We start from the raw sequence: 26,471 nt of genomic DNA, 5'->3' as shown, positions 1-26,471 counted from the left end.
CTAAAAGAGGTGAGAAAAGAAATTCGATTATAAATTATTCAGCAGTCGCAGGCGAATGTGACGTAGTCCATGTACAGCAATGTCTTATGCATCATTACAAGTGATAAAACACAAACCCAAAAATGAGGTGTCTATAGTTCTCTAAGATTCCGTTATTTGCATTGTGATGAAAATTGGAAAGCCATTTATGTATTTATAGGAATGAAATTCATGACAAATTCAGGTAACAGGTTTATACACACAAACATTTAGGAATATAGCGGCTTTTGCCGTTGTCAGCATGTACTGGTTGTTTATTCTCCAGCTGCTTCTTTGGTTATTTCCATGAAATTCCAGGCTTCCTGGAGAAAGAAATCAAGAGAGATGGTATCCTCATGCCAGACACTGGAGACAACCCAGAGGCGCCACAGCCTAGAGAAATGATTGACTTGGAGGTGAGTACCTAGATCTTGTTAGAAATATTGGTTGCTCAAACATTGAAACTTACAGCTGCTTTTAGTGCACATGATAGAACCGATAGAACCGCTGGTTTGTGTACAAAAAGAAACTCTGGAGGTCGTGAAGCTGGAGCCAATGACAATTTATGCCCATCAATATAACTTGCCCACTTAGCATCAAGAAGAAAAATAAACAGTGGCTGTGGTCCAATGTCTCAATATCAGTGTCTTAATCCTTCATCATTCAGTATCTCAATGATATTGTGCTGGGTGGGCACAAGAGTACCTATACTGTCCTGTTGCGGGGCATGACATACCCTTGACAGCGCTTTTCCTAGTGGAGTCCAGGCTGAATACTTCCCACCTGGCATCTTTCCAGCTACCCGGTGCCTTCTTTGAATATTAGTATACAACAGTTTCGTGTGAGGATTGGCCTTCATTATTAATTGGTAGACAGCACCGTTTTCTATCCTGTGCCTGTGTGATTGTGCGCTTCATCGGCATGCTTATTCAATATTTGCAGTTTTGAGAATAGGCTTTGATTTGAACTTTGCCCTCTCGCTTCCTAATCTGCTATAAACTGCAAAGGGCAGGCAGACTTGCTGTACATTGTTGTTCCTCCTTGCTGTATTTTTTTGTTCGAGTAGTTTTTCTCTGTTCTATAATGTTCTTGTTCTTGGCACAAAATCTTGAAAATTTGCTCCCACTTTATGGAATGCCCTCTGGCCTTTAAGGGGAAAATAAATGAAATGAAAAACGTACCCCACCACTGTTTTCAGTGCCGGTCACAAAAGAGATTTTAGTGGCACCACCATGGTGTATGCCAGGGTTATAGCCAGGGGGTGCTTCAGTGTCAGAACACCCCCCGAAATGTTTTGAGCGCAATCCCCCCACTTTCCCCACATCTTTTCGGCTTTTCTTTCCCCCATATTTTTTAGACCAGCTGCTAGAAAATAGGTATTTCTTTTTTGTGTGATGTATAGGTGGGACTGATGAGCTTAGCTTCTCACGTGAACAATCCTTTGAAGACTTAACACCTGCAAACCTCAAGAGGTGCCTTATCTAATCTGCATATTTTAGCAGTTCCATCATGACGCAGTAGCATATACATTACACCTCTTGAATTGTAGCCATTGTAAACTCTGAGAAACTTGCACATCTCGAAGCATGAGTCAGTGCATCCATTCTTGGTTGTCATTCATTATCAAGGTACATAAGTGACATGACAGAACACCAGCACACTGCTAGCACAACTGTATATTTTCAACAATAAAGTCGTGGCAAAAGCACTTTCCTTATGGCAGTTTTTTGGGCACATGAGTTTAAACTGCACTCTTGCACTATTTCTTTAAAGCTCGCAATGCGCAATACTGCTTTGAGTTGCAAATTTGAATCCCAAGCCTATGTTCTCAAAACTATGGCATCTTGTGACTACAGCAGTTGGCTGCTAAGCACAAGTTCATTACACGCTGGGTGTCATTACCACATTTAACTAGGTACAGGGTACAAAAATGTTTGTGTGGAAATAATATAGTTCAATATAGGAAGCCCCATTTGATTTAGAAATCAACCCCAAGCCTTCAGCTACAGAATTTTTCATGAGCTGCTGCTCTGTAGACTTGGCTTTTAAAATATTTATCTTTTACTGAATCAGCTAAGCAATTCTGATAGACTGCTGCACAGATGGTCCCATGTAATGATACATTGATTGGCATGCTGATGGATCCTGACCACCGCCGGCTGCATTTCGATGGAGGCAAAAAGTAAGGCGTCCATGTGCTGTGCGATGTCAGTGCATGTTACAGAACCCCAGGTTGTCGAAATTTACGGAGCCCTCTACTACGGCGTCTCTCATAGCCTGAGTCGCTTTGGGACGTTAAACCCCACAAAGCGAAAACCAACCAGTTTTCACGCAATGGTTTGAAAATCTGGTTGCTGTGCAGGCCACTTTTGAGAAGCTTGAGAATGAAATGAAGGAGGTGAACACCAATGCAGAAGGTCTGAAGAAAACCTTCCTCGAGCTTACGGAGTTGAAGCACATCCTTCGCAAAACACAGGCCTTCTTTGACGAGGTAAGTGGCTTTCCTGGCATGCTTTAGGACATAGGTCCTGCTTTTTAGAGAGTACATGGCTGTGGCACTAAGGCTTTAATTGGCCCTAACAATAATGTATGAGGTGCCCCTGTTGCACACTTCTTTCTAACTGCCACTAATCTTATTTATTCTATATGCTTTATACTTGCAGATTTATTAACTGCCAAATAAATACTACTTGTGCTTTTGTTGTGTAACTTGTCCTGGTCCTATAATACTGTAAATTTTATTATCTGTTCTATCTTATCGGATTTTAATGAAGACTTCACCTATGGCCTTTAGAAGACAACATAAATTGCAGCTTCTGTTTTGCCCGTAAAACTCCATTGCCAAAGAATGAAATACCATGTGCCTACAGGTGATTTATGCATGTTGATTTCCGATTTATTTCCATGGAGCTAAACAAAATACTAGTGTAATGTATTGCTGTTCTTCAAATTAGATGAGAGTTTCTAGCAGAACAAGGGCTTCAATACTACAAATGGCTGGTATAGAATGTTGCCACATTACCTTCCAACATTGTGCAGATAAGGCTTGCATTTGTTTGGTTTTGGATGTTTTAACCACTGCATCGATTATCTATGCTCACTCTCACTACTTAAGTCACTGCTCTTTGTGGCTTGAGAAGGAATCCTGCAACAGATGTCTGCTACAAATGGATTGCATGCTCTAATACGTATTGCCAAATCCAGTAATACATTTTCGTTATTTTGGCACTTAGTTCACTTCTAGCTACTCTGCAGCAACATATTTGGGCTTTGCAGATGTTATGTAACTGCAGGTAACACTCATGCATACATACTTTCTTTAATACTTTTCGGCTGTTGTCTACAACATATGTTGCACCATCGTTTTTGTGCCTTTGATGTTTCTGTCAAGCTTGCTTCTTGTACTTGAATAAATGTAGGCCCTAAGCATTTCAGCGAGGCTGACTGTGTTTTTATTTTTTCTCTCCTTCTTTTTTTTGAAGATATCTTCAGTACAGGTAGCTGGAAATACTCTTGAATACAGTCCTGTCCTGGTGCCATCTTGTTGCCGCAAGCATGCTTCCATGGGCGAAACAGCAGATGCCCCGATATAAGCCCAGGCCTTGCTTTTCCCACCTCGGCCGGCCGTTCGCAATATGATGGATGCCATTTCCCCCTTTTCTTCTTTTCTTTAAAACTTTCTCTTGAAATGCTTTCCTTTTGCCCGAGCGCAGTGATTGAACACACTTAAATGTGATGAGCAAGCTTTAAGCAGCAGCGTATGGTAAAGAGCTCTTTGGAAGTTCTGTTTGTCTACTTAACTGTTCATAACAAGGTCAGTAGAAAGCAAGACAAGAGGTAGAGTAAATGTATTCTTAACCTGTGGGGCTTCCTTTTTTTGTAAAAATGTTACTGCCTGCAGGAGCATGCTTGCAACGCAAGAGAGTGCTTGGTCCGGTTGAAGCAGTTGTCTGATATCTTTAGGCACTGTATCGTCCTTGGACTTATAATAAAAACAAAGGTTGCAGCAGGAAGGAGATGCTTCCAAAGCCAGCATTTGACTGTATTAAGTGCACCCACAGTTTTCATTGGCTTTTACAGCTGTCACTTTTCAAATGTGCCTATATCCTCATTCAACCAGAAATTGGAAGGTACTTGTGGTGTATTCATAGGAAGTGTGTTGACTTGATAAATTCATGCGGAAAATATTGCGTGCTTTGCTTTGTCTGCTAACATATAATGCACTGTGTCTGCAAGGCTTCATAGGCTTTAAGCTTTCAATAGCTGTTTGTCATGAAAGGAAGGCACTTCCTGCTTGTCCTCTTTAAGTTCTCTGCTATGAGTGAAAGGGTCCATGTGCTCCTCTTCCCAGAGTCTTGTACTGTGCTCAGGAGGGTGAGGAAAAAAATACTGCTTTAAGAATGACATTTGGATCACTGTCACACTAGGCTGTAATTGGACTGGTACTATGGCAAGCAGATTCTTGTCTCGAGAGTCTCCCTTTGCATTTTGATGATGCCTCATTTTCTCTCTTGCCTTGCCCACATGCACCTGTGTGCAAAACCAGTCTTGTGACTGGGGCTCTTTCCTCTCCTTTGTGAGAGGGAATGTTCCTATATTGCAAGTTGCAGTAGAACCAGTGAGGCAGTCTGCACTCATCGAGTGCGCAGAAGGTGCAGTAATGGGGCAGTGCAGTGTAGCCAAGGATAGCGGTATTGCCTCTCATTCTCTAGTGACTTGCAGTGTTTGTGTCTGCACCTGTCGCATGTCAGCATAATGCATGAAGGCCTGTTGTGTAATTCAGATTGTGTGTAATGTCTCCATAACTGTTTTCGTATCACTTGCTTATATTGTTGAGTGCTGTGCTTTAATGAGGATGGATGGGTGTGATTTTTGCATACTGTTCGTGTTGTAGGGGCACTGGCCTATTATTTTTTTTTCCCCATAAATGAGATCATTGATCGCACTACAATCATTGGATGTTGGGGTTGAAAACAGATCATAGGGCCATCCATATGGTGTGCATTTAACAAATACAGGCAAAAAATTTTGTTAACTTATATGATTGACTTCTTTCGAGCTGCATGAGGGAAGCCCCTTTCCACTGTCCTAAGTTTTGACAGAACGGGTCTGGGCTCAGACTAAGGCTTCCATACCACCTTTGCTTGTGCTGTCCCAACTTATTCTGCTATTCTGCATGCTGTCCCATATTATGCTCCATTCTTTGATTGTGGAAGGTACAATATGTATGAATGTCTGGAAAACTAACTCAGGCTTATAAGTGCCTTAGTTAGCTGCACTTGACATACAATGGACAACCGATGTGTACTGATGCAGTGGTAATTAAAATGGCTGCAGGGCAGAAAAAAAAATGGTGCACCCAGGTCTGATGGTGAAGCCTGTGGTTTTTGTCTGCGATAACTCTCAAAAGAAGAAACAAACAGGCTTTTTTTAAGATGTTTTTTTAATGCCGTAGCTTAAACGTTCTCTCTACACCAATATGCCGCTACCCTGAGAGGTGAAATATCTTGATTGGTTCAGACAGCGACATCATAAAGGTCACATGACCATGAAGGACCAGTTACAGGATGCCATCTACAGGAGTACTCAGAACTCTCCTAAAAAATTTGGGCTCCTACCGCAACAATCAATGGGTGTCTGGTGATGTGCTGCCAAATGAAAAAATGAAACTGACAAACACAGAAAGGGACTACAGATGCGAATCTGACTGCTATTGCATTTCCTTTTAAGGAGTCTAAGTGGCCTCATTTTCTGATTAGCCTTCATTTTGCTAATTGGTCCACCCAGTATGCATTCAAGCCCATTGAGTGCTGCATGCTTGCACCTTTTGTCTTGCTTGCCTGTGTTTTAAAACTGGTGTGTAGGCCATTCTCTAATGCCTTATTACCTCTTGTTTACTTGTTTAGTCCTTATCTGCAGTCATTCTTGTAAATACTTTCTGAGCATATCTGACTAGGAAGCCTTGGAGTTGATTTTATATTTCTGGGGTCTAATTTATTATCTCAGATGTTGTCATTATTAATTCCAATGAAATGCTTCGAAAGAATGAGTATGTTGTCAAGGTTTTAGCACTTACACTGCCCAGTGCTAATTCCTGTAGCCTTAAAATTTGTTTTTTTGGAGTGCACGACTTCGATAACAGCAATTTGTGCCTTCTGTGTAGAAGCCTCAGATTGGCATTAATGTAGAACATGCAACCTGGTCTTGCATACAGGCCAATATGATGCTCTCCTGAAGTGGATTGATTACACTTGCCATTTTCGCAATATGGTTTTTCAGATTGCATGTTCTTAGTAATGGTGAATGTAGCCTGAAACTCCTGAAATTTAATGGGCATTTAGGTATTTCATTCAGGTGTTTTGTAGGGAATCTGCCATATTAGTACAGTAAGTGTTGGCAGGTTTTATAAGATTGACTAGCTTCCAAGTTTGCCTGTAGCATGTGCTCGGCTGCATACTGATAGGAAGTACTATATTACCTATTTTCTTTGTCAAGTAGTTTTGGCAACTGTCAGCTACTCTGAAGAGCGAGATGCAGAGAGGCCTGACCTCTTTCATTTTTTTTTTAATTCGAAAGTCCTGACTTTCCGTTAAGCTTTTTTCCCACACAGGTTGATTTTTTGAGCAGTCAGAAGCTCTACGCACCCTTCTGTTTCTTTTCTTTAGAGTAACACTGAGAACAAATATAAGTACTGATGTATAAATAAGTTCCTGTGCTCTGAAAGGGCACAGCATTCTAATCTAGGAGAGACCAAAAAGAGTGTCATTCATAAACTAAAAAAGACCATGAAGCCATGAAATATGATACAAATTTTGCTATCACCATTGATTTTGCAAGTAAATGTGTACGTTTACATTGAGCTTTTGGGCACTGGTTCCAAAGGCTACGTTAAACCATCACTTAAATTAGTGGCAACATGTCTGTTTCGGTAGCGACATCACAAGTTTGAATCTAGGGGTGGGAAAACTTTTACCGTTTTCTCGGTAATATGTATGTTCTGTTGTCGAGCAAATGTTGACATATCCAGAAATAGTTAGCGGATCAGTTTCTGCTGCAGCAGTAACTTAGAGGAGCTGTCCAGAGTGTACCGTTAATTATTTACAAAGGTGAAAAAACATACTTGCATGTTTGATGTGGATTTATTGTTCACACTGATCGCTCTTTCATCACCATGCACAGATGCACGACCCGAGTGCCCAGGAAGAGCACGTCATGCTACTGGGAGACGAGGGCCTCAGGGCTGGTGGACAGGCCCTCAGGCTCGGGTAAGTGGACTGTGATGGCTTTTGCACCATGGTGTAGCTTCTTGGCTGCGGTGCAGCACTGTGTTTTTCTGGCTCCTAGGTTATACATGTTGACATGTGAATTGAAGCATTCTGGGCATCACACTGTATGACATAAAACAGTTGTCCATGTGTAAATGTTATTCTGGGACTTTTGTTGCCCATGTTGCCTAGCTGTGTACAGTAGGTCTGCTTCAAATGAACCTAATGCAACCTTGTAAATCTTCAGGTATACCATGCAGTGTCAGTTAAAAAAGTCTATATGGCTGAAATTATCCGGAGCTCTCACTGAGATACCCGTCATAGTCAGGGTCACTTTGGGACGTTAAACCCTAATGACCAAGTAAACTAAACCTATTTGTAGCTGTGTACTTATTACCTGCAGTCAAGCTAGCTGTAGTGCAATGTTCACATATGTTTCAGTGTGCGGTGGGTTGATCATTGGCCTAAATTCAGAGTGTTTTTTAACAAAGGAAAGTGAAAACAGTATAGTCTTGGAAATTTTATTCAGAGGCCCGTCAGTTAGCAAGAAAATATTTCAGCTACTAACACTGTACATTAAAGGTTTAACAGAAGTGTCTGAAATATTAGTTTAGCATGGAACATCGACTTCAAGTATAAACTGGTCATGAAAAAAGCATAAACGTGATGCTCGTTGCATGAATCCCATCGGTCGTCTCTAATGTTTTTAAGACGAAAACCTTACTAGCCTCATTGTGGGAAATCTGTCGTCAACAGTCGACAGCACCGGTAAAGATGGCATCGCAACGGCCAATGAAGCAGCAATTGGGACAATGACATGCACAATAGATATCATGTGGGAGGGCTCCTCTCCTTGTGGTTGCCTCTGGCGGACCTGCACTGACGGTCATGTGGTAGTGCGTGCCATGGGAGGAAGTGACCGAAGCAGGCTTCACACGAGCAAGCTTTTGTCTTCCTACATATGGGTGGTCCTAAGTGTGTCTGCTGAATTCTTTTTGTCATCGACTTATCATGCTGTATTAATGATTTCCACTGATATACCATGCAAATGTGATACCAAATGTGTGGCTAGTATAATGGTGGGTGCAAGTTGATGCTTTGGCAGCTCTATAGTTTTTGCATTCGTGGTGAAAAACATTTTTCAAGCACTAATCTATCTGAGAAGAGCATTTTCTACAAATGTGTATCTTTCAGAGTTAACGCTGCTTTTCTGCCGTTTCAGGATGCTCTTGACATAGAACCAAGATTCTTGTGATGCGAATGAACAAAAGCGGGTAATCTCAAAATGACTTTGAGCTTGAGTCTATTGCCGTGATGGAAATGTGGGATTCCTGTCATAAGGGACCCGACACGAAATAGTGAATTGCTTACATTTGCACTGCCCTTTTATTGTTTATGTTTCAGTTTTTGCATTCATATTCTATTCATATTCTTAGCCTTATGAACAGAAGTTGCATTGGGGTTAGGTGTCTTGATTTATTCACTTAAAATTTCTCTGTTCTTTATTCCAAGGGCCCAGTACTACTTCCCTCTAGTTTGAAGGCAGTCTTCTAATGTTTCACATTGCAGCAGGCAGGCTTCTTTCCTTTTGTAAGGTGTAACACTTGTGCCTGTATGAGTACTTTTCCAGAGTGCCCTCTATAATAAAGTCTGACAGTTTTTCCTTGTATGCTGATGTTCTTTTTCTGCTGTTGGGGTGCTTGCGTCGACCAGGTTTGTGGCCGGAGTAGTCCTGCGGGATCGACTTCCATCATTCGAGCGCATGTTGTGGCGAGTGTGTCGTGGCAATGTGTTCCTTCGTCAAACAGCCATCGAAACGCCACTGGAGGACCCAGTCACCGTGAGTTGCTGGCTTTTTTCCACTCGTTGCTCTAAGTAATAGGGACTGATGCCCGTTGTATGGTGCCACCGTCGCCTCGGTGGAGCAGCGCCACTTGCGGCAAAGCGCTCGCCAGCGGAGCGCCGAGGTAGCTGAGCGGTGAAGTCGGTTCCGTTCTGCGAGGCGTACTCGATGATGTCCCTACCTGTCATTCTGCGGTGTGGCTTTGAGAGCCTAAGTAATTGTAAGGAGTATTTTTCGACCAGGAAATCTTGAAAAAGGAAAGAGCCATCATCTGCAGGGAGTGCATTCTTTAAACCGCCTGGCACGTGCTATTTCTGTTGTATACTCAAAATTGCCGCGCGCTATTTCACCATGCGCTAGGAATGCCTTCTTCAGGTGCTTGTGAAGACAACTTCGGCAACGGAAAATGTGCTTGCACTGCACATTCATCTTATTTTTGTTCTTGTCGAAACCTGCCTGAAGATCAAATACCGCCGAGCAGTGTAGCTAGCTATAGTGCCGTAGTAGTGGTAGTTGTAATGGTCAGCGTTCATGTAAAATGAAAAAGATGGCGCATCTGTTTTTTGATAATAGACTGAAACAATTTAGAATAGAATAAAGCAAATGACATTCCAGCTTCAACCTTGCAACAAGAGCTGAAAAAAGAGAAAAATAAACAAAAGGCAAAATTAGGGTTATCTTTTAAGTAAGAAAAGCCAACAAACATATTTCCAGGACTTTCTGCACAATTATGCTACAATGGCTCACTGAACCCGGCCTTGAGACTATCAAACTTGTCATAATACAAGTGAAATCGGTTACACCACCTCAGCATCAATTTTACATATACAATACTCTGGTCGAACACATCGGAGTTGCTACAAATAATTGACTTAGGAAATGCTATAATATGAATAAGTTTCTCTCTACATGTTGCGGAAGCTGTGAAAAGAAAAGTTAATTTTGCTGCTCTGACCGACCCTATTTTTTCGGACACCTATGACAGAGGGATCTTATGAATATTTGCCTTCTGCTCGTCTGAGCGTTCTCCCAGTGCATGAAGTTCAATGCAATTGATCGTATCTGCCTTGAACATTTGGAGGCACTAGTTCGATACTGCCAAAACTGTCAAATACAATTGAATAAAAACATAGTGTGATATGTTGTAAGACAAGCCACCAGACAACTAATAGGGCATTTTATTGCTAAAGGAATCCCTCTGATGGCTCGTTTGCTAAGGTGTTCTACTTTCTCAGCATACCATGAACTTGAGGGGCCGATACCTGACCGCTGTAGGTGCATATCAATGAATGCGAGGGGATACGAATATATAGGCAGTTTTCCATTTGGACTTCAAGAATTCCGGATAACTGAAAGCCATATCTTGTCACTGCTACTTGCTGGAATGCAGTTCAATCTGTTTATAGCATTAGTCATACAAGCAATTTCTCAGAGGTAAAACAGCCTTGTCTTACTTCGTCGTAATCAGGAAATCTCGCATTCACTAAAACTCCAATGAGAAACTGTACTTACCTAGGCAGGTCAGGAAATGAGCGCTGCTGAGTAAATATGTAAACCGGTGTCAAGTGCAATGTGAATGTGAAATAAACAGTAGTATTTGCTACTCGAGAAAAAACGTGTGCGGTACCTATTAACACTTCAAACAGCAATCTGGCAATCTGGCAATTTGGCAATCTGCGTGTCTTTGAAATTAAAAACAAACTGCGTTCATGCTCGTTTCCATCAATAAAATATCTTTTTTTTCTTGTTCGCATTTATGTGAAGCTGATAGTAGCTTTCGTGACCATGTGGTATTGATGAGCTCTGCAATGAGTGATTTTATTAGTTGAGAAGTGCATGCCACAAAACAAATGTTAACAAATTTTCAGAGTATCAACATAGAGTTCTCAGCACATTTTCATAGGTTGAAAAATGGAGAGAGGAAAAGGACAAGAAGTTCATGGGAATACCAATTGTTCATGTCTCCTATCTGCTCTTTCTGTTAGAGAAAAAAAGTAAATTCTCTATCTAGGTCAGCGAAAGTAGCTACGCAAACATTGTTTCTGCCCATCACTGAAGAGCGTAATGCAGCATGAATGACAATGATGGCTTCCTTTTCCGTGCTGGGCTTTTCTTGTACACAGGTGAAAAATGCTAGAATCAAATCAATCAATCATTGTAACTTAAGCTGTTGGGTTCTTCGGATTTCCAATTGCAAATAGAATGACTGCACATGAAGGAGTGCGGCTTCGGCTCCAATACTCTCTTGCCGTCACTCCTGGGGAACAGAAGGCACAAAGCGTCCGGTTGAAACTGGAATTTTAAAAAATTTGGCACTTATTTTTCCATGGCAGCATAGTAACCAAATACGTAAATGCGTGCCCTTGTCTTTCAAACAACCGTGCTCAGGTCACCCACAACTCATGCTTGTGTGGAAACCCATAGAAATGAATAGACTTAGATGCGTCTGATGAGTTCGCGTAGCTGCCAGTGCAACCAGCAACACACTACGTTTCACCAGACTTGCTTGGCTAGGCTTCGTTTGACTGGACATATTCACACAACTAGCCCAACTTTCTTCTCTTCTGAGGACATATTCATGCACAACATCATCTAAACATTAGGATTTCCAATTTCCACCAAAACCACCGAAAAACAACGCGCTCCAATGCGCTGACAGTGTGCCGGCTGGCGCGACAAGCAAAGTGCCAAGAGGCGGTGCCATCCACCCAGCTGTCCAGTCCCTCTAATAAGCAGCAAGCACTGTTCTAGCATGCTGTCATTTCTGTAGCCCAGCGCAGTGATTCAAGGCTTTGCATTTGGCTATGGATGCAGAGTTCTCAGATTAGAATTTTGGTTGCAGGATGATGTACTGTACAGAGTCGGCACACATTAAAGCACCTTGTGTATTTGAAATCAGGAACTCTGTTCAATGTTTTCATAGCCCATGTGTTGCACGATGTTAAATTCTACATACCACTACCATAGTTTTTCTCGGGAGTTAAAATGGTTCACTGACCTGCATTTTGCTTCCCTTCCTTGGCTAACTTTGCTACACAAAGGTAGCGCTGTACACACTTTCAAGCACTGTGATTTAGGCAGTCATCTTCTGCAATTCGATATCATGATGGAATCAAGGGGCTGTTTCTCATACCTCACGCCTATCTTCCTATATATATATATATATGAGACAGCACTGTTTGACCAGCACTGTTTGACAGTGCTGGTGCATTGCTTATCACAGTATGCTCATAGGTTGGTTACCTCTCTGCTGTTTTTCTAAAGGACTTTGCTGATGCATTTATACCATACCCCTCATAGCAGGAAACGTCTTGACTTTTTTATATGTAATTTTAGCTTTGAATGATGTATAGAAATTTGAGTAAAAGGAAAATTTGGCTGCACAAATATTTTGTGTATGCTGCAAAGGTAATTTTACTATTTTGTGTCGCAATGTGAAAACTACGTGTTAATGTTGCAGAATTCTTAAGCATATCATATTGTTTTGGACGCAGGGGGATCAAGTCTACAAGATTGTATTCATCATCTTCTTCCAAGGAGAGCAGTTGAAGGTTAGAGTCAAGAAGATATGCGAAGGGTGAGGATGGGCCTTATTTTTGTCTTGTGTGTAACAGCACATTCCTAGCTGTCTAAAGTTCAAATTTTGTAAGCAACACTACAAATGCTTGGTTCTGGTTTCAAAACTGGTTGTACTGGTGTCCACCTTACTTTCTGGCAAGGGCACGTGATGGAAAACTTTTCAAAATTGCGTAGACCCTGTTGCAACAGTCCTATACTTATAATATGAAGTGATATTATCAGCTTTTGGGTCATTTTGAAAAGCATTTTGAGTGCCTAGATGTAATTCTGAGATTTTCTTCATCCCTGAATCTCACCGTTTGACATCAAATCTTTAACCTGTGATGAGTGCTCCTTGTTAATTTTTAAGAACATTGGCATCCTTTACTCTACTTACATCTCATACGAGTGACCATGCTTTTCTCGTATCTGTAGTTCATACTTGTGAATTATGTCACCTTAATGTTAACAACCACAACTAAAACAAGTTTGATCCCAGCCGCGATGGCCATATTACACTTTGAGACTGGCTGGTTTCTACACCTGAAGTAATGAGGTTGTTTTAAAGGAAGCGGTTCAGATGCCAAGTGCCGTGCATATGCAGGTGTAGGCAAAACATTACTCAGCACGTCTGGGCATTCAAAATTTTTCTCATGTATTTTGTGCAAAAGACGTGATAGAATCTTGGGTTCACACATGAGCATGCCAGAGACATGAGCCAGGGTGTATGTAAAGCGGCGTCTAATTTCATTGCTGTAGTGTGCTCCAAAATACAATGACCAGGATTCCATAAGTGGAGAGATGAGCTGAGAGCTCATGTGTGCACACTGCGCAAGCTTGCAGCATTGAATTCTGGAAAGCAAAGGTGTCTCATTCAGGCTGTGTGAAGTTAATGCATAGTGAATTGAAATACGAATGCCAGGTACATCGGCAACAGAGTAAGCAAGCTGCACCTTGTGAATATCTTTTTGGGAGAAATGAAGTCATGCATGCACAGCTTCAGGCCCGCAAAGCAAAAGCAAATTGTGTGGATCATGGCATTGGGTAAAGACTTTGTTGAAACGCTAGCGCAGGTTAGGAATGAGTGACCAAATGCCGTGAATCCCAAACCTAGATTATTATATTTCCTGTTGGCCGCTAGGTGCATCCTTTCCTCGTGCGCTTTTCTTCTCTCACGGGGAAAGGGAAACCACCGGCGCAGCGAGCGCATGTAGGTCGCTACAACTTCATGAGTGTAAACCACATTTTTATTTGCAGTACAAAGGTGCCTCATGTGATTTAGGAAGAACACATTTATTTCTTCTCTAGATCTCATCTCAGAGAAAATGCAGTCATAGGTAATTAACTAATCTCTTCATGTTTCTTCAAAACAGTGCTTTAAACAAACTGTGATTGGCTTTATACTCAGTTTCTTTGTGACAGCAGATGCATTTACTCTGATCTTTATACATGCCAACATTAGCCACTTTTGCATCACAATACCTTACACAACACAACAGCAGTGCATGCAGGTCTCTGCGTGTAAAACATTTGGAGCTTTACGTGTGAGGAATCGTGCAATGATGGGCCTCATTTTTGATGGTGAAAGGGCCTACTGTATATTGTCATACTGTGCCCAAGGATGCGGGATTGAATCCCGGCCTTGGCGACCGCTTTTTAATGGAGGCGAAAAGTGAGGCGCCCTTGTGATGTGCGATGTCAGTGCACATGGAAGAATCCCAGGTGGTCAAAATTTCCGGAGCCTTCCACTACGGCGTCTCTCATAGCCTGAGTCACTTTGGGATGTTAAACCCCACAAACCAAACTATATTGTCTGAAAACCCAGTTTAATGTGCGAGGCAGTCTATAAATATACTTGGTCCATACGACTGGGAAAGCTAATATCCAAGTAAAGACAAGAGAGAAGTACCCGCACAGTTCACAGAACGGAAACCAAAACTCTGAACAGATAGACAGAACGCACGATATAATTGTTAGATGTGGAGCATTGCAGCTGTAGTAGAGTATCGCAGTTGTAAAGCAAGCTCTCTTGCTCTCTTATTCTTCCATATTCCTTTGCTCATTTTCTTTTTTTACCCCTTTCTTAATTTTGTGCCACAGTGCATTTAATTTGAAATTGCTGCACAGGTTTCGTGCCACCCTCTACCCCTGCCCCGAGACCCCAGCCGATCGCAGGGAGATGTCCATTGGTGTGATGACCCGCATTGAAGACTTGAACACGGTGTGTGAGCCCTGTTGCAGTGTGCACGCAGGCCTGAACAAACACCCTAGGAATGGTTCATGCATTCTTTGTCCATGCATCTCTATGAATGAAGATTAATCCTTTTCACAATAGTGGACTTTATCTGCTAAGAACAGCTCGCCGTTTTTCATCATTACAGAATTTTCAGTTTTCCACTAGCCTCTTGCTATGTGCAGGCAATGCATACATACTTTCTTGTCTCAGGTGCATGAAAACTACCATGCAGTTCTCTGATGTCAGGTTAGCTGAGCCTTCTGTTTTTCGTGTACTACCATGCGTCTGTGTACGATGGTTGGGCTGATATGAAACCTACCCGCATGGGCAGCCATAGTAATAGCTGCATTTTTTAGTCATTGTCTGATGGCGCACTAATATGTGCGAACATTATGTATGCAAGCATTCTGTCCTTTGCCCATTTCCTGTACTGAAGCTGAGCAGTGTTCATGGGAAACGGGCATCTTTTGGCTTCTTTGCACCCCTGAAGGTGCTGGGCCAGACAAAAGACCACCGGCATCGGGTGCTGGTTGCTGCTGCTAAGAACATCAGAAACTGGTTCATCAAGGTGCGCAAGATCAAGGCCATCTACCATGCCCTGAACCTGTTCAACCTGGACGTGACACAGAAGTGCCTCATTGCTGAGTGCTGGTGCGCTGTCTCCGACCTTGAGAAGATCCAGATGGCACTGCACCGAGGCACGGTCAGTCTGGATTGCCACCAGCAATTTGCGTTGGGGGTTTGCACTCATGTGTGCCAGGAGCTGATGCCATTCATGATCACTTAGTGAGTGCAAATTTACCAAAAACAGGGAAAAAAGAGCCAGGACACGTGCTATTCTCACAACTGGTTAATTGCAAATGAAAATAGGTGATAAATATCATGTGTCAGAAAAGACAACAGAAACTATCGGCTATCAAACAGGATGAAATAGAAAACGCTATCATACTCTCCGAAGATAGCCTATTTCTCCCTTTGACAATGAGAACAAACGACTGCAGACGCCATATCCACACAAGGCAATGCGGAATGCTTCCATAACCTCTCCTAAACAGGACCAGTGCTTATCGAAGATATGACAGCAATTCCTGCATTCATGGCAGCGTTCCATCACATCAGAAGACTTGTCATCTAGATACTTTTAAAGCTGACCATTCTGTCACCAACAAGTTTAGCCTATGTATGAAAGTACGCATGAGAAAGGTATTTTGTAAACAACACCAGTCTCACATTGCACAGTGCACCAGAGAGATGGTAGAAGCATGCCACATCACCTCGTGTGGAAATTGCGTCTTCAAGCTTTCGCTCTCATTGCCAAAAAAATACTAATTATTTTTGGAAAGTATGATAGGTAGTTAGGTAAGGTGCACTCATCCATATTTCATTTAGTCTGAAGTGGCTTCAGCTTATAGTATTCCTACCCGCCACAGTTGCTCAGTGGTTTTTATCATGCAGCTGTTGATACCAAGGTTATGGGTTCAATCCCAGCCCCTGTGAACATATTTCAGTGGAGACGAAATGCAGAAAAAAATTAGATGGTCTCTTAGATGCCTCTCAAAGAGGAGGATGGTGAAAGCTTCCCCTTTCTCTCCTATCATTTGCCTCTCATCATTTGCCTCTTATCGGCGTTCGTTGCAGTGCTACGTGTAATTATGATTGGTTTACAGGAAAGGAAAGGAGCGGTATCTGTCACACTTTCTCCGGCAAGTGTGAGTTTGGACGGCACACCATCGCTCCTGTCGTGCGGCGTTCCTTGGCGCGCGTTCAAGTGGGGCATTTCAGAAGGCAAGAACGCTAGACAAGAACACATCTTGCGGAACCTCTCACAGTATCACAGATCTCGCGCACAACTCTTGCACACGGAATTTCATTTCATGATCCTAGAAAGGCTTTCGCCTTAAAAAGCCTGTGTGCTGTGCAATGTCAGTGCACTTTAAAGAACCACAGGTGGTCCAAGTTCATCTGGAACCTTTCACTGTGCCGTCCCTCATAGCCGGTTTGCCACTTTGGGACGTTAAACCCGGTAGTTTGCAATTTGTATTCATGTTCTCAAATCCTGTTAACTTGTACTCCTGTTTTGACTTCAGATTGGGTTTTTATGCACCGGGACTTTGTGTCTATCCAAACTGATGCTTTGGCCTTGTCAAAACCGGCTGCATTTTCAGTGAAGGCCTCCATCTCAAATGCATGAGTGCATTTGACAGTTATGTCAAACAGGGTCCTGCTCTCGAATGCAGAACTCATGATTAGCTGGCAGAACCATTGCATTAATGTTTGCTGTGGTTTCATCGATGCCGTATGCACGAGTGGCTTGCTATGAAGTTTGCTAGCACTTGTTATCACTGCATGCTGCTTACTGCCAGCTGTATTTTTGCTGCCCATGTAGTTGTCTGAATCTGACCATGGCACGCTGGGGGGTCCTTCGTGGCAGTTTCTTCTCTGTTACTGTGCCGTTCTGTCGCTCACGCCTTGCAGCATCGTGGCGGCATTTCGCAAGACACTGCTGATGTTGTTTCGGTGTTTTTGCCACTCTTTTGGCTTTAGCCCCTTCTCTTCTCTGCAAACTTTCAGCTCGCAACACTAGTGTCCTCCAGATCGTCCGATGCAGCCAACCCATGATCGCAACTAGCATGGCTGCTCAGTTGTTCTTCCTCGAGTCCATGGTGCGGCTCCGGCCGAGGCACGCAGCGTGCCTCTACATATACTCGAGATTGACGTCAGCGGTCATATCTCGCCACGCAGCTGCTCGCGCGTTAAGCTATTTCCCACACCAGTTGACCTTAACCTTTTGGGAACATAGCTACCCAAAGTGGTTGTGGCCGAAGTTCCAACTTGACCTCGAAGCTGTTTGAAGGTCATCAGAAGCACATGATGACCTTGGCTTTACCTTGTGTAGTAAAGCTATCACTTCAAAAGGCCTGGCACGCTCTTGCACGTCTCCAATGCTCTTGCATTGCTCAACACAGTATATCAACCATTTATTCGGATCGGACTTCTTTGGTTTTAATTGCAGATGGTAGTTAGAACATATTTGCAGTGTTGTTCCTTGTTATTAAGATTTGGCTATGGTAGCAAATATTAGCAACTCAGTGTTAGCTTTGCCAGGCGGAAAAATTGGTTCTTCATCCTGGTGATTCCAGTGTGTTTTTGTCAGAATCGGAATCAGTTTTTAGTAGGTTAATAAGCACACTAAGATATATCTGTTTGTTGATCCATTAGTATATTTTTGGCTTTAAATAAGCATTTAATGCTAGCATTGCATGGTCTGAATGTTCAGATCTAATTACTTAATTTTTTAGTATGACCCAAAAATATTGTACGATAGTTGATGTGAGAGTTAATAAAGGAGTGAGATAAAAATGATCAATATAGAATGACGAAAGAAAGCTATCGCGGAGGTTTTGATGCCGTAAGCTAGTTTTTAATACGTGAAATGTGGTGGTGAAATTTAAGATGGTGATTTTGTGGGTCCAAAAACAGAGTGGTCACCTTCCAGTATATGATTGTTGATAGGTATGGAGGGACCAGTATTCACCTGGGGGAGCAGAATACAACCGATTTTGCTTTGAAAGGCTTTCTCTTTAGCATATTTTGCTGACACCAAAGGTAACAATATTGATATTCAACTTGAACACGATCGAAATAATACATTTTTTTTAATTGTCAATTGTTTTGTTATGAGCATATAACAAACAACTCGAAGAGCTGTGTGAGTAGGACTGGTCATTGATATAAATTAAAAACTTAAATTGGCCCACTATAAAGCGCTGTGGAACCTCCTCATAATTCTCCCTCTAGAGTGGACATCCCTGTTCAGGAGGAGAACCATTATATTCAGTCATTGCCATCTTTGATGTTAGTAAAGGTAGCTTGAAAATTATTGTGTTGCAGAGACCAGGGATGAAATAACGATTGTTCATGCACATTTCTTAGACTTGGTAAATATGTATCTTTTGTGCCCTTGCCCTTTAACAGTAGCATAGAAAACATCAGGGATAAAAAGTTGGCAGTGGTTTAACTCTGCTAATCCAGGATATACAAAGCGAAAGCAGCAGTTGTGGATGCGACAGAATCATTTCCCTGTTGTCCTTGCCGCATCTTCTTCTCTGCCGCCTTGCGTTGTTGCTTTGCAAGTTTCTTCTCGCTCTTTGGGAGTTTACGTTGCTTGTTTAGCTCCCTCAGCTTCATTTTTCCTACATGCCGCTTCACAATGAGGCATGTCTACAGGACGAGAAGATTAGGCTCGTAGGCGAGTGTAGCGGGCGCTTGCACTAAGCGTTGTTGCCTCATCCATGGCATAGCACTACATACTGGCCGCAATTCTAAGCGCATATATATGCCTTCGCAAACGAGTGGCTGCTTCACGGTTTTATGCCCCACTGTGGCGCAGCAGCTGAAGAGCATCGCGCATGCGTAATGAGGCACATAGCTAAGTGATCACGCCATGCACGATGCTCCGCAATGACCGGCAATATGTATTGGTATGAATGAAGTTTGCCAGGCGAGTGAAGAAGAAGCAGGTGTGCGATGTAGAAGAAGCGAAGCAGAGCAAGAATGGAGCACTGCCCACTGTGTGCACCACACGTACGAAGAAGAGGGCGGCGAGCAGGACATGCGCCGCTGGGCACACAGCTGTAGGTCGGCTGAAGGTCAAACTCCGGTGTACGCAAAACACGCTGCAGTTAGCCTAGTGAAGCTTTCGCTTCAATATTGTCTAGTCCTGTGCTCGTTATCTTTAAGGTACATATGACGTCAGGCACTCTTTATGGTGGCAAATAAGAGCGAGTCTAGTTGACAAGCGAAGATTAAAAATTACTGACACGCGGTGCCATTATCGATAGAGAAGACTGAAAGCATTGGCTACCTCTGGGGGCTCTCATGAAGCACAATACATATAATAGGTGCTGTGCAGCACTTGCTGTTACCTTCTCGTCCTTGTCTCTGTGTGCAGCACCCATTAAAATGCCAGACTGACTTTCTCAACAAAGCACTCTCGCTTAGCACTCTTTCAAATGCCAGTAATGCTGTTATAATTAGGATTCCAGTTAAAAAAAGTGTTGACCGTTTCTTACCTTTTCTTCATGTTGTTACTACATCTGAATATATATTTATTTTGTAACAGTATAATTTTGTCCTTTTCAGTTGTGTATTAGACAGAGTTGCTGAATATTCAATAGCAATTACATAGTTTAGTGTTAAAGGGTTACTTTTCAGCTTTTAATATAGATTTTTGCTCATACCCAAAGCCTCAATAGGTAATCAGTTATTCATGGATTCTGTTGAGAAGGAAACACTTTTTTACATTTTCACTTGTCAGAGCATAACTAAGGAGTAGTAAAAATTGAGAAAATGTTTGTTTTGTCAGAGTTCCTATATTAGTACTTGGCTATCTGAAAACCAGCTACCCTTATTTATTTTTCCTTTCTTGTTACCAGTGTTGATACCTGGCACTTTATTTTAGCCAGAAAACTGTTGAACTTTTGTGCACAGCTATAAAGTGAGCAAATAAATTGTTTTTAACATATGAATTTCAAATGAATGAAATTAATTGCTAAAGATTTATGTATATTTTTGTGGTTTCAGTGGAACATGTTTGGGCAGCAACACTGAAACATACTGTAACAGCAACAATGCTGTTGCTATCATTGCCGGTTTCCCTGACAATATTTTTGTAGCGAGAACTACATTGACCACAGTCTCGCCATTTCGCCATGCCTGTCCGTGAGAAGAAGAAGAAGAAAACTGTAGTTGGCAAAGACAAATGACAACAGCGAGTTGCTAGGACAGAAGGCTTGTTCGAACGTTGTGACGGCATTGTGCCTCGGAGTTGGAGACTATGTCATACCACTAGAACTGTTCTACACCTGCATATAAGAATGGTCAATGACGAGAGGTAGGGGCGCTCATACGTGAAGTGATTTCCCTATGGCATCAATAAAGCTGAAACCATAGAGTAAACTACTATGCTTGAAAGCCATGTCTTTACTTTCAAGCCAAACCTAAGCGTAGCCATGCAGATTGCTGTCGTGTAACTCCAGGTTTAACCACAAGCTAAACCACAACTAACTTTTTGTACTTGAGTTTTTCCGATTAATTTTCTCACTATAGAAGAAGAAAACACAACTGTTGCAAGTGCAGAGCACGTTCCTAGGCCTTTTTCCCCCCTCCAGGACCGTAGTGGCAGCACAGTGCCATCTATCCTGAACCGCATGGAGACCAAGGAGACGCCGCCTACCTACAACCGCACCAATCGCTTCACGGTGGGGTTCCAGAGCATCGTGGATGCATATGCCGTGCCAAGCTATCGGGAGGTGAACCCAGGTGAGTCAGCTGCTTAATGCAGGGCAGTGGAAGGCCTTAATTAAAATTTATTTTAATTAGAATTAGTTGGAATGTATTGAGATTTTTATACCAAAATCAAGCTTTTGTGCTGCATTGACTTTAATACGGCATAGTTGCAACAGTTCCAGCTGATCTCAGTTTCTTTTATGCACCATTTTATAAGTTACTTGCAGCTATGTGGAAGCTAGAATCTTGCTTGAGCAATCAGGAGAGTGGGTTAAACATCTTCCTCTGTGCCTCTTATCGTCATTTCGGCTACTTCTGCATGGGCCCAGGAGGGTACTGCAGTATATGTAAATATTTAAATGATAAAGTGTGAATGACACATTGATATGCTTCTTTCTTGTGGCGGGAAAACGTGTCACAAAAATGGTGCAGTACTAGCCCAACTATGAAATGGCACCAACTAGGTCTACGTGTGTGCTGTGTCCCTTGTTAGCCATGGGACAGTGACATCAAGCTTCCTTATCTTTTTTTTTTTTACCGCAGCTCCGTTCACCATCATCACCTTTCCGTTTCTATTTGCGGTGATGTTTGGGGATGCTGGCCATGGTGCCCTCATGTTCCTCTTTGCCTTGTGGATGGTGGTCAAGGAAAAAGCTCTGCTGGCCAACAGGTCGAACAATGAGGTAAGTATTGGGCACGCCTCGCTTCGTATTCTCATGTCTGATTATACCAGACGCTCCAGCTAAATGTAACCACGTCAGTTAAAGACTGGAGCATTTCAGACTGACACCCACTGAGTGCTGTTGAGAGTTGTGTGATCCCTTTTCCAGCATTTTCTTCGTAGTATGTAGTTGGAACTTGTAGGTCGTCTTGAACAGTTGAAAGACACTACAACAAGGTAACTTTTGTCTAGATATATTTATTAACTTAAAAATAAAGCCTACCTGCAGGGTAGCAGCTTCTAGCGCATATCTTGTGGCCACTACATACGCAAAGTTGCCTCTGGAACAGTACTCTGGAGATGAGCCAATTACATTTACAAAGAACATACCCTGGTGCGCAGAAGTGGATCTTCAGAATTGACACTTTTTTTCTGAAGCCAATGTCTTAAAGAATTTGAGACCAATTTGGCACGGTGAATCAGTGGTTAGAATATAACCCAACTAGGGTTATACCCTATTATTATTATTATTAGGGTTAAGGGTTAAGGTATAACCTTATAAGCCAAACCAAACCAGCTATAGGCATCAAATTTTTGCTTGCGTGTTTTCTTCATTCAAATGATATGTGTTAGACGTTAGTATGCATGGATCATTCAAGGCTATTTGGTTATGGCTGCTCTTCTAAGTAATTTATAATCTTATGTAGTTACTGTTTTGGTTGCATGAGGTAGGAAAACGACCGTAATGTTAACTGCTAATATGCCGTTTGTTGCCATTTCAGCTCCTGAAGCAGGCCAGCTCAAGTGATGACATGCATTGAACCTGCATATTAGCAAATACAATGCAGCTTTTTTTCATGCCTTGCATGGCCGAAACAAACTACATCTCACAGTGATAGTTTGGTCAACAAAACCAAAACCCCATGAAGTAATTCAGTGAGTTGTTTAGCGATCCTAGATAAATACTATAGTGTGGTTCATGTATGCTAATATATGAATCTTGGGATATTTTCCTTTGCTACACGATAAGTAAGGGGAGATTTCTGCATTTACTGCTGTATATTGTATTTTACATTGTGTTTAATGCTGTTTTAACCTCTATTTTTTACTTCAGTGACACAAACTGTACTTCAATTGGGTATTTTATTCCTGAGAACGTTTGGTTTATGTTCTTTCTTGAAAGAGAGAGGGTAAACAGGGTCTCTCTGTATTAGGCCAACTGTGCTAGCTTCCAAGCGGAACAACTTAGATGAAATTTTTCTTTTTTCCATAAAGCTTTCTGAGTAGGGTGTTTGCTGGATTTAAGGGGGGACACGGGTCTTGCGGACCAAAAAATCGCGAAAAAATCACTTTTTAGAAAATGTGATTTGCGAAATCAGTAGCTCTTTATCTACCTATCTGCTAAGTTTTTCATCTCTAGGGTCGGTATTTTAGTCACAATGCCAATTTATATAATCGATGTCGCCCAAATTTGGGCCGAAAACGACCCCCGAAACAACCATTTTCCGCGAGGCGTAGCTCCCATTTTGTGCGCGGCACCGTAGCCATCTTGGTCTCATTCGAAAGAGCCGCCTTTCGTCTTCAAATCGCCGCCTCTGCTGTTTACATTCGCCCATTGGTCGCATAAAAAATAGCTAAAAAAGAAAACGTGGCATTTGCAATCCCATTGGCTTTCGGGGTGCACGTGACGATAAGGCGTCCCCGCATTGGTGGAGCTGGCTGACGGCGTCTGCTCGGCGCGCCCGAGCCGCGGGGAGACGGCGGAGACGTGACGCCGGCCGCGCTTGGTTCCGAACCGCGAGGTGCGTTCATGGCAAGAATTTGTGAAAAAAGTGAAAAAAAATAGTTGAATAATCATCTCAAGTGATGCCCTGCCCCGGCTGTGCGCGCTCAGGCCGACGGAAATCGTGCGCCGAACGATCGTGTGTACGAGCCTGAAGTAGGCCTAGCGTGTTCCCCAGCACGGGGGACTGCTACTGCCAGCGGTCGCACCCGCCGCGACAGTGATAACGCTGGCCGCAGATGAGCAGAAAGATAAGGTCAAAACAGGAAAAGCTTGAACTCGCGCCAACTCCAGCAACGAAGCGGTAGACGGATTGTGTTCGTAACGATGACGGCAGCGCGGCGGACAGTCCGCTTGGCGATGCGGAGTTCACGATCGTCAGATCTAAACAGTTTGCCGAGATTGGCGAAGCGTAAAACATACGGCGGCGATATTGGCATTTAAAAAAGTGAACGGGGATAAGGAATCGCCGTCAAACTTATTCTCCAATGCGTAAACTGCGGGACACGTCGTCTTCGTAGAGCTCGCCGCGCGTTTGCGCCGATCGGACCTCGTTCATAGTCCTTAGGGAATTCACTTGCTTCCAGTGCAATGCAGAGCACTGGGAAGCAGCAAACAGCTCCAAATTACATTTCTTTTCCGCAATAAACGTTCCTCACCGCGGTCTTGATGCGAGGACGTAGCAAAACGACGTACGTAAAAAAAAAAAAAAAAAAAGAAAAAAAAAAAACCCGAAAAAGTGACAACTGAATGTGCTGCAACTGCAAATCAAAATGAAAGAGGCAACACTTGGACGTTGGAAAGCAAAGAGACTACATTCCTGGAGGTTTATAGCCATTTTAAATTGTAAACTTGTGCATTGCACCACTGAATGTCTGAGAGCAGACAGGAAGCGTGCTTCCTCTGCAGCTTTTCAGACTGCAGCAAAACAAAAGCAGAAGGGCAAACCCAATGCAGATTACTGTCCAGGAGCCTTCTAGGCCACAGTGGCCTGCATTTCTACAGTTTTTGTTTGATTAAATTAGTGTTTGACATTGCAATTCGTTTTTTCCATTTTTCTCAAAATGAAAATTTTGCCTACCCTTCTATTTTGCGGGTGGCATTGTGACTCTCCTACTCGTTCGATTGTAATGATTTTTATTTTTACTGGCTCGTGAGTGTTAAAGGAACACAATAAAGCTATTATACAAGGTCTCAACTGCATGAAAAATTTTTAAACATACGAAGATGTAGAAAGGGGGTGGTTGCACTTGTGAAGCTGAAACTTAAAACTTCCACAACTTTGGCTTGTAGTAAGGCAGGAGCACAAAACTTGTTTTATTGTGTTCCTTAGACATTCAGGAACAGATCCATGTGCATTTTAGCAATTTCCCTTCAGTAGATATTTTTACAAGCTTCCCGCAAGTCTGGAACAGCAAAGTTGCTGTAACTACTCAGCAAATTTATGTAGAAGAAAACTAACAACATATTTGAAACCAGCACAAGAATTTACATAAACCCTGCAAATTTCATACTGACAGGACAAATATTAAGAAAATTTTGCTCAAGACCCATGTCCCCCCTTAAAGGGCCACTGTCCACTGAAGGCCCTTTTAAGCAAAGGAGCCCAGTGTTTCGATCAGGTATCAGAGATAGTCTGTGCAAAATGCTACAGTGACACGCGCGCCGCAAAGCATCGAAAATACAATTCAAAGCTCTCTCATGCTTTCCTCTGGGAAGCCAGCTTCCCCGTTTCCTGCGCTGGCCAGACGGGCCACAGCAATGACGTATGTACCGCGAACGATGTCCATTGATCCGTCTCGCTGACTGACGGGAGAAGGATGGGTGTCTACCGCTCGCAGCGCGCTTTTCCCTCGCCACGGCCAGACTGAACCCAGTGGCGCGCGCTCCCTCGACCGTTTTTTTTTTTTTTTTTTCGCGCTCGCGGAGAGCCACGCCCCACCTCCCGCCAAACGCGGAGGAGGAAGGGGAATTTGTATTGCGGAGGCTAGACGACCTCGGGCCCGAGAGTGAAAAACCTTTGCGAGGGAACGGAAGGAGAGAGGCATGGCAGAATCGGGTGATTGCGGTGGCTGTAACTGTGTTATTAGTTACTCTTTTCAAAAACATTTTGCGGACTTGCGTTCTAGGGGCGAAGTCTCACAGTCACCGAAGAAGAAAATATTTTCGACCGGAGGGTGGACATTGGGCCTTTAATAAGTGAACAACTTTTTAATGGTTACATTAGCAGAGATGCTTGCAATTAGACCACGTTAGCTTTTATTGAACAGAATTGCTGTCTTTAAATTTTAGCCTGTTTCTTGTTTTGTTTTTTTCATGTACAACTCTTAATGCAGGGCTCTTTGATGTGATTTATAAATTAGCAAATAAAAACTTGGCATACAAGCAGCGTACAAGTCTTTTGGTAGCACCGCATTGACAGTAGTAGCAGTAATAACCAGTTTTTTTTCTGCGATGCATGAAACAGATTTGGAACACATTTTTTGGCGGCCGCTACATCATCCTGCTGATGGGCATCTTCAGCATCTACACAGGCCTCATTTACAACGACACCTTCTCGAAGTCCTTCAACATCTTTGGGTCTTCTTGGTTCGTCACAAAAAAGTGTGTCCCAATTTCTTGTCACTGACCCACTCTGTGGAGAATTTGCTGACTAGATGTGGCTGGAAGCAGTTCATTTAACTGTTTTCCTGTTTGCCTAGTTGAGAGTATATGTGGTACTTTGTAGATAGACAATGTTGCATTGCAAAGTGTTCCTAATAGGCAGCTCATTTTAAGGCTGCTCTTCTCTTTTTGTGCGCTCTACATTTTTAAAGCGT

The 26,471-nt window shown here is 42.7% G+C and overlaps 1 protein-coding gene across 8 annotated transcripts in view; it reads left to right on the top strand.

Annotated features, from left to right (window-relative positions):
- LOC146186812 (V-type proton ATPase 116 kDa subunit a 1-like) overlaps positions 1 to 26,471 on the top strand; it is a 43,630-nt gene that overhangs the window by 3,146 nt on the left and 14,013 nt on the right. For 7 of the 8 annotated variants that reach the window (XM_084607439.1, XM_084607438.1, XM_084607434.1 and 4 more), the window contains 11 exons: positions 337 to 434; positions 2,381 to 2,509; positions 3,501 to 3,515; positions 7,198 to 7,283; positions 8,997 to 9,123; positions 12,621 to 12,703; positions 14,812 to 14,905; positions 15,411 to 15,623; positions 21,091 to 21,241; positions 21,752 to 21,891; positions 26,120 to 26,256. In XM_084607439.1, coding sequence (XP_084463565.1) covers positions 337 to 434; positions 2,381 to 2,509; positions 3,501 to 3,515; positions 7,198 to 7,283; positions 8,997 to 9,123; positions 12,621 to 12,703; positions 14,812 to 14,905; positions 15,411 to 15,623; positions 21,091 to 21,241; positions 21,752 to 21,891; positions 26,120 to 26,256 — 1,273 coding nt within the window. The remainder of the gene's footprint in view (positions 1 to 336; positions 435 to 2,380; positions 2,510 to 3,500; positions 3,516 to 7,197; positions 7,284 to 8,996; positions 9,124 to 12,620; positions 12,704 to 14,811; positions 14,906 to 15,410; positions 15,624 to 21,090; positions 21,242 to 21,751; positions 21,892 to 26,119; positions 26,257 to 26,471) is intronic. The other variant, XM_084607435.1, reaches the window with a different exon arrangement.

This window comes from Amblyomma maculatum, chromosome 6 (assembly GCF_055883805.1).
Source record: "Amblyomma maculatum isolate TAMU_Amacu chromosome 6, ASM5588380v1, whole genome shotgun sequence".
NCBI classification, from domain to species: Eukaryota; Metazoa; Arthropoda; class Arachnida; order Ixodida; family Ixodidae; genus Amblyomma; species Amblyomma maculatum.
Note: the sequence above shows the minus strand (reverse complement) of the source record. Positions and strands in the feature narration are given on the sequence as shown.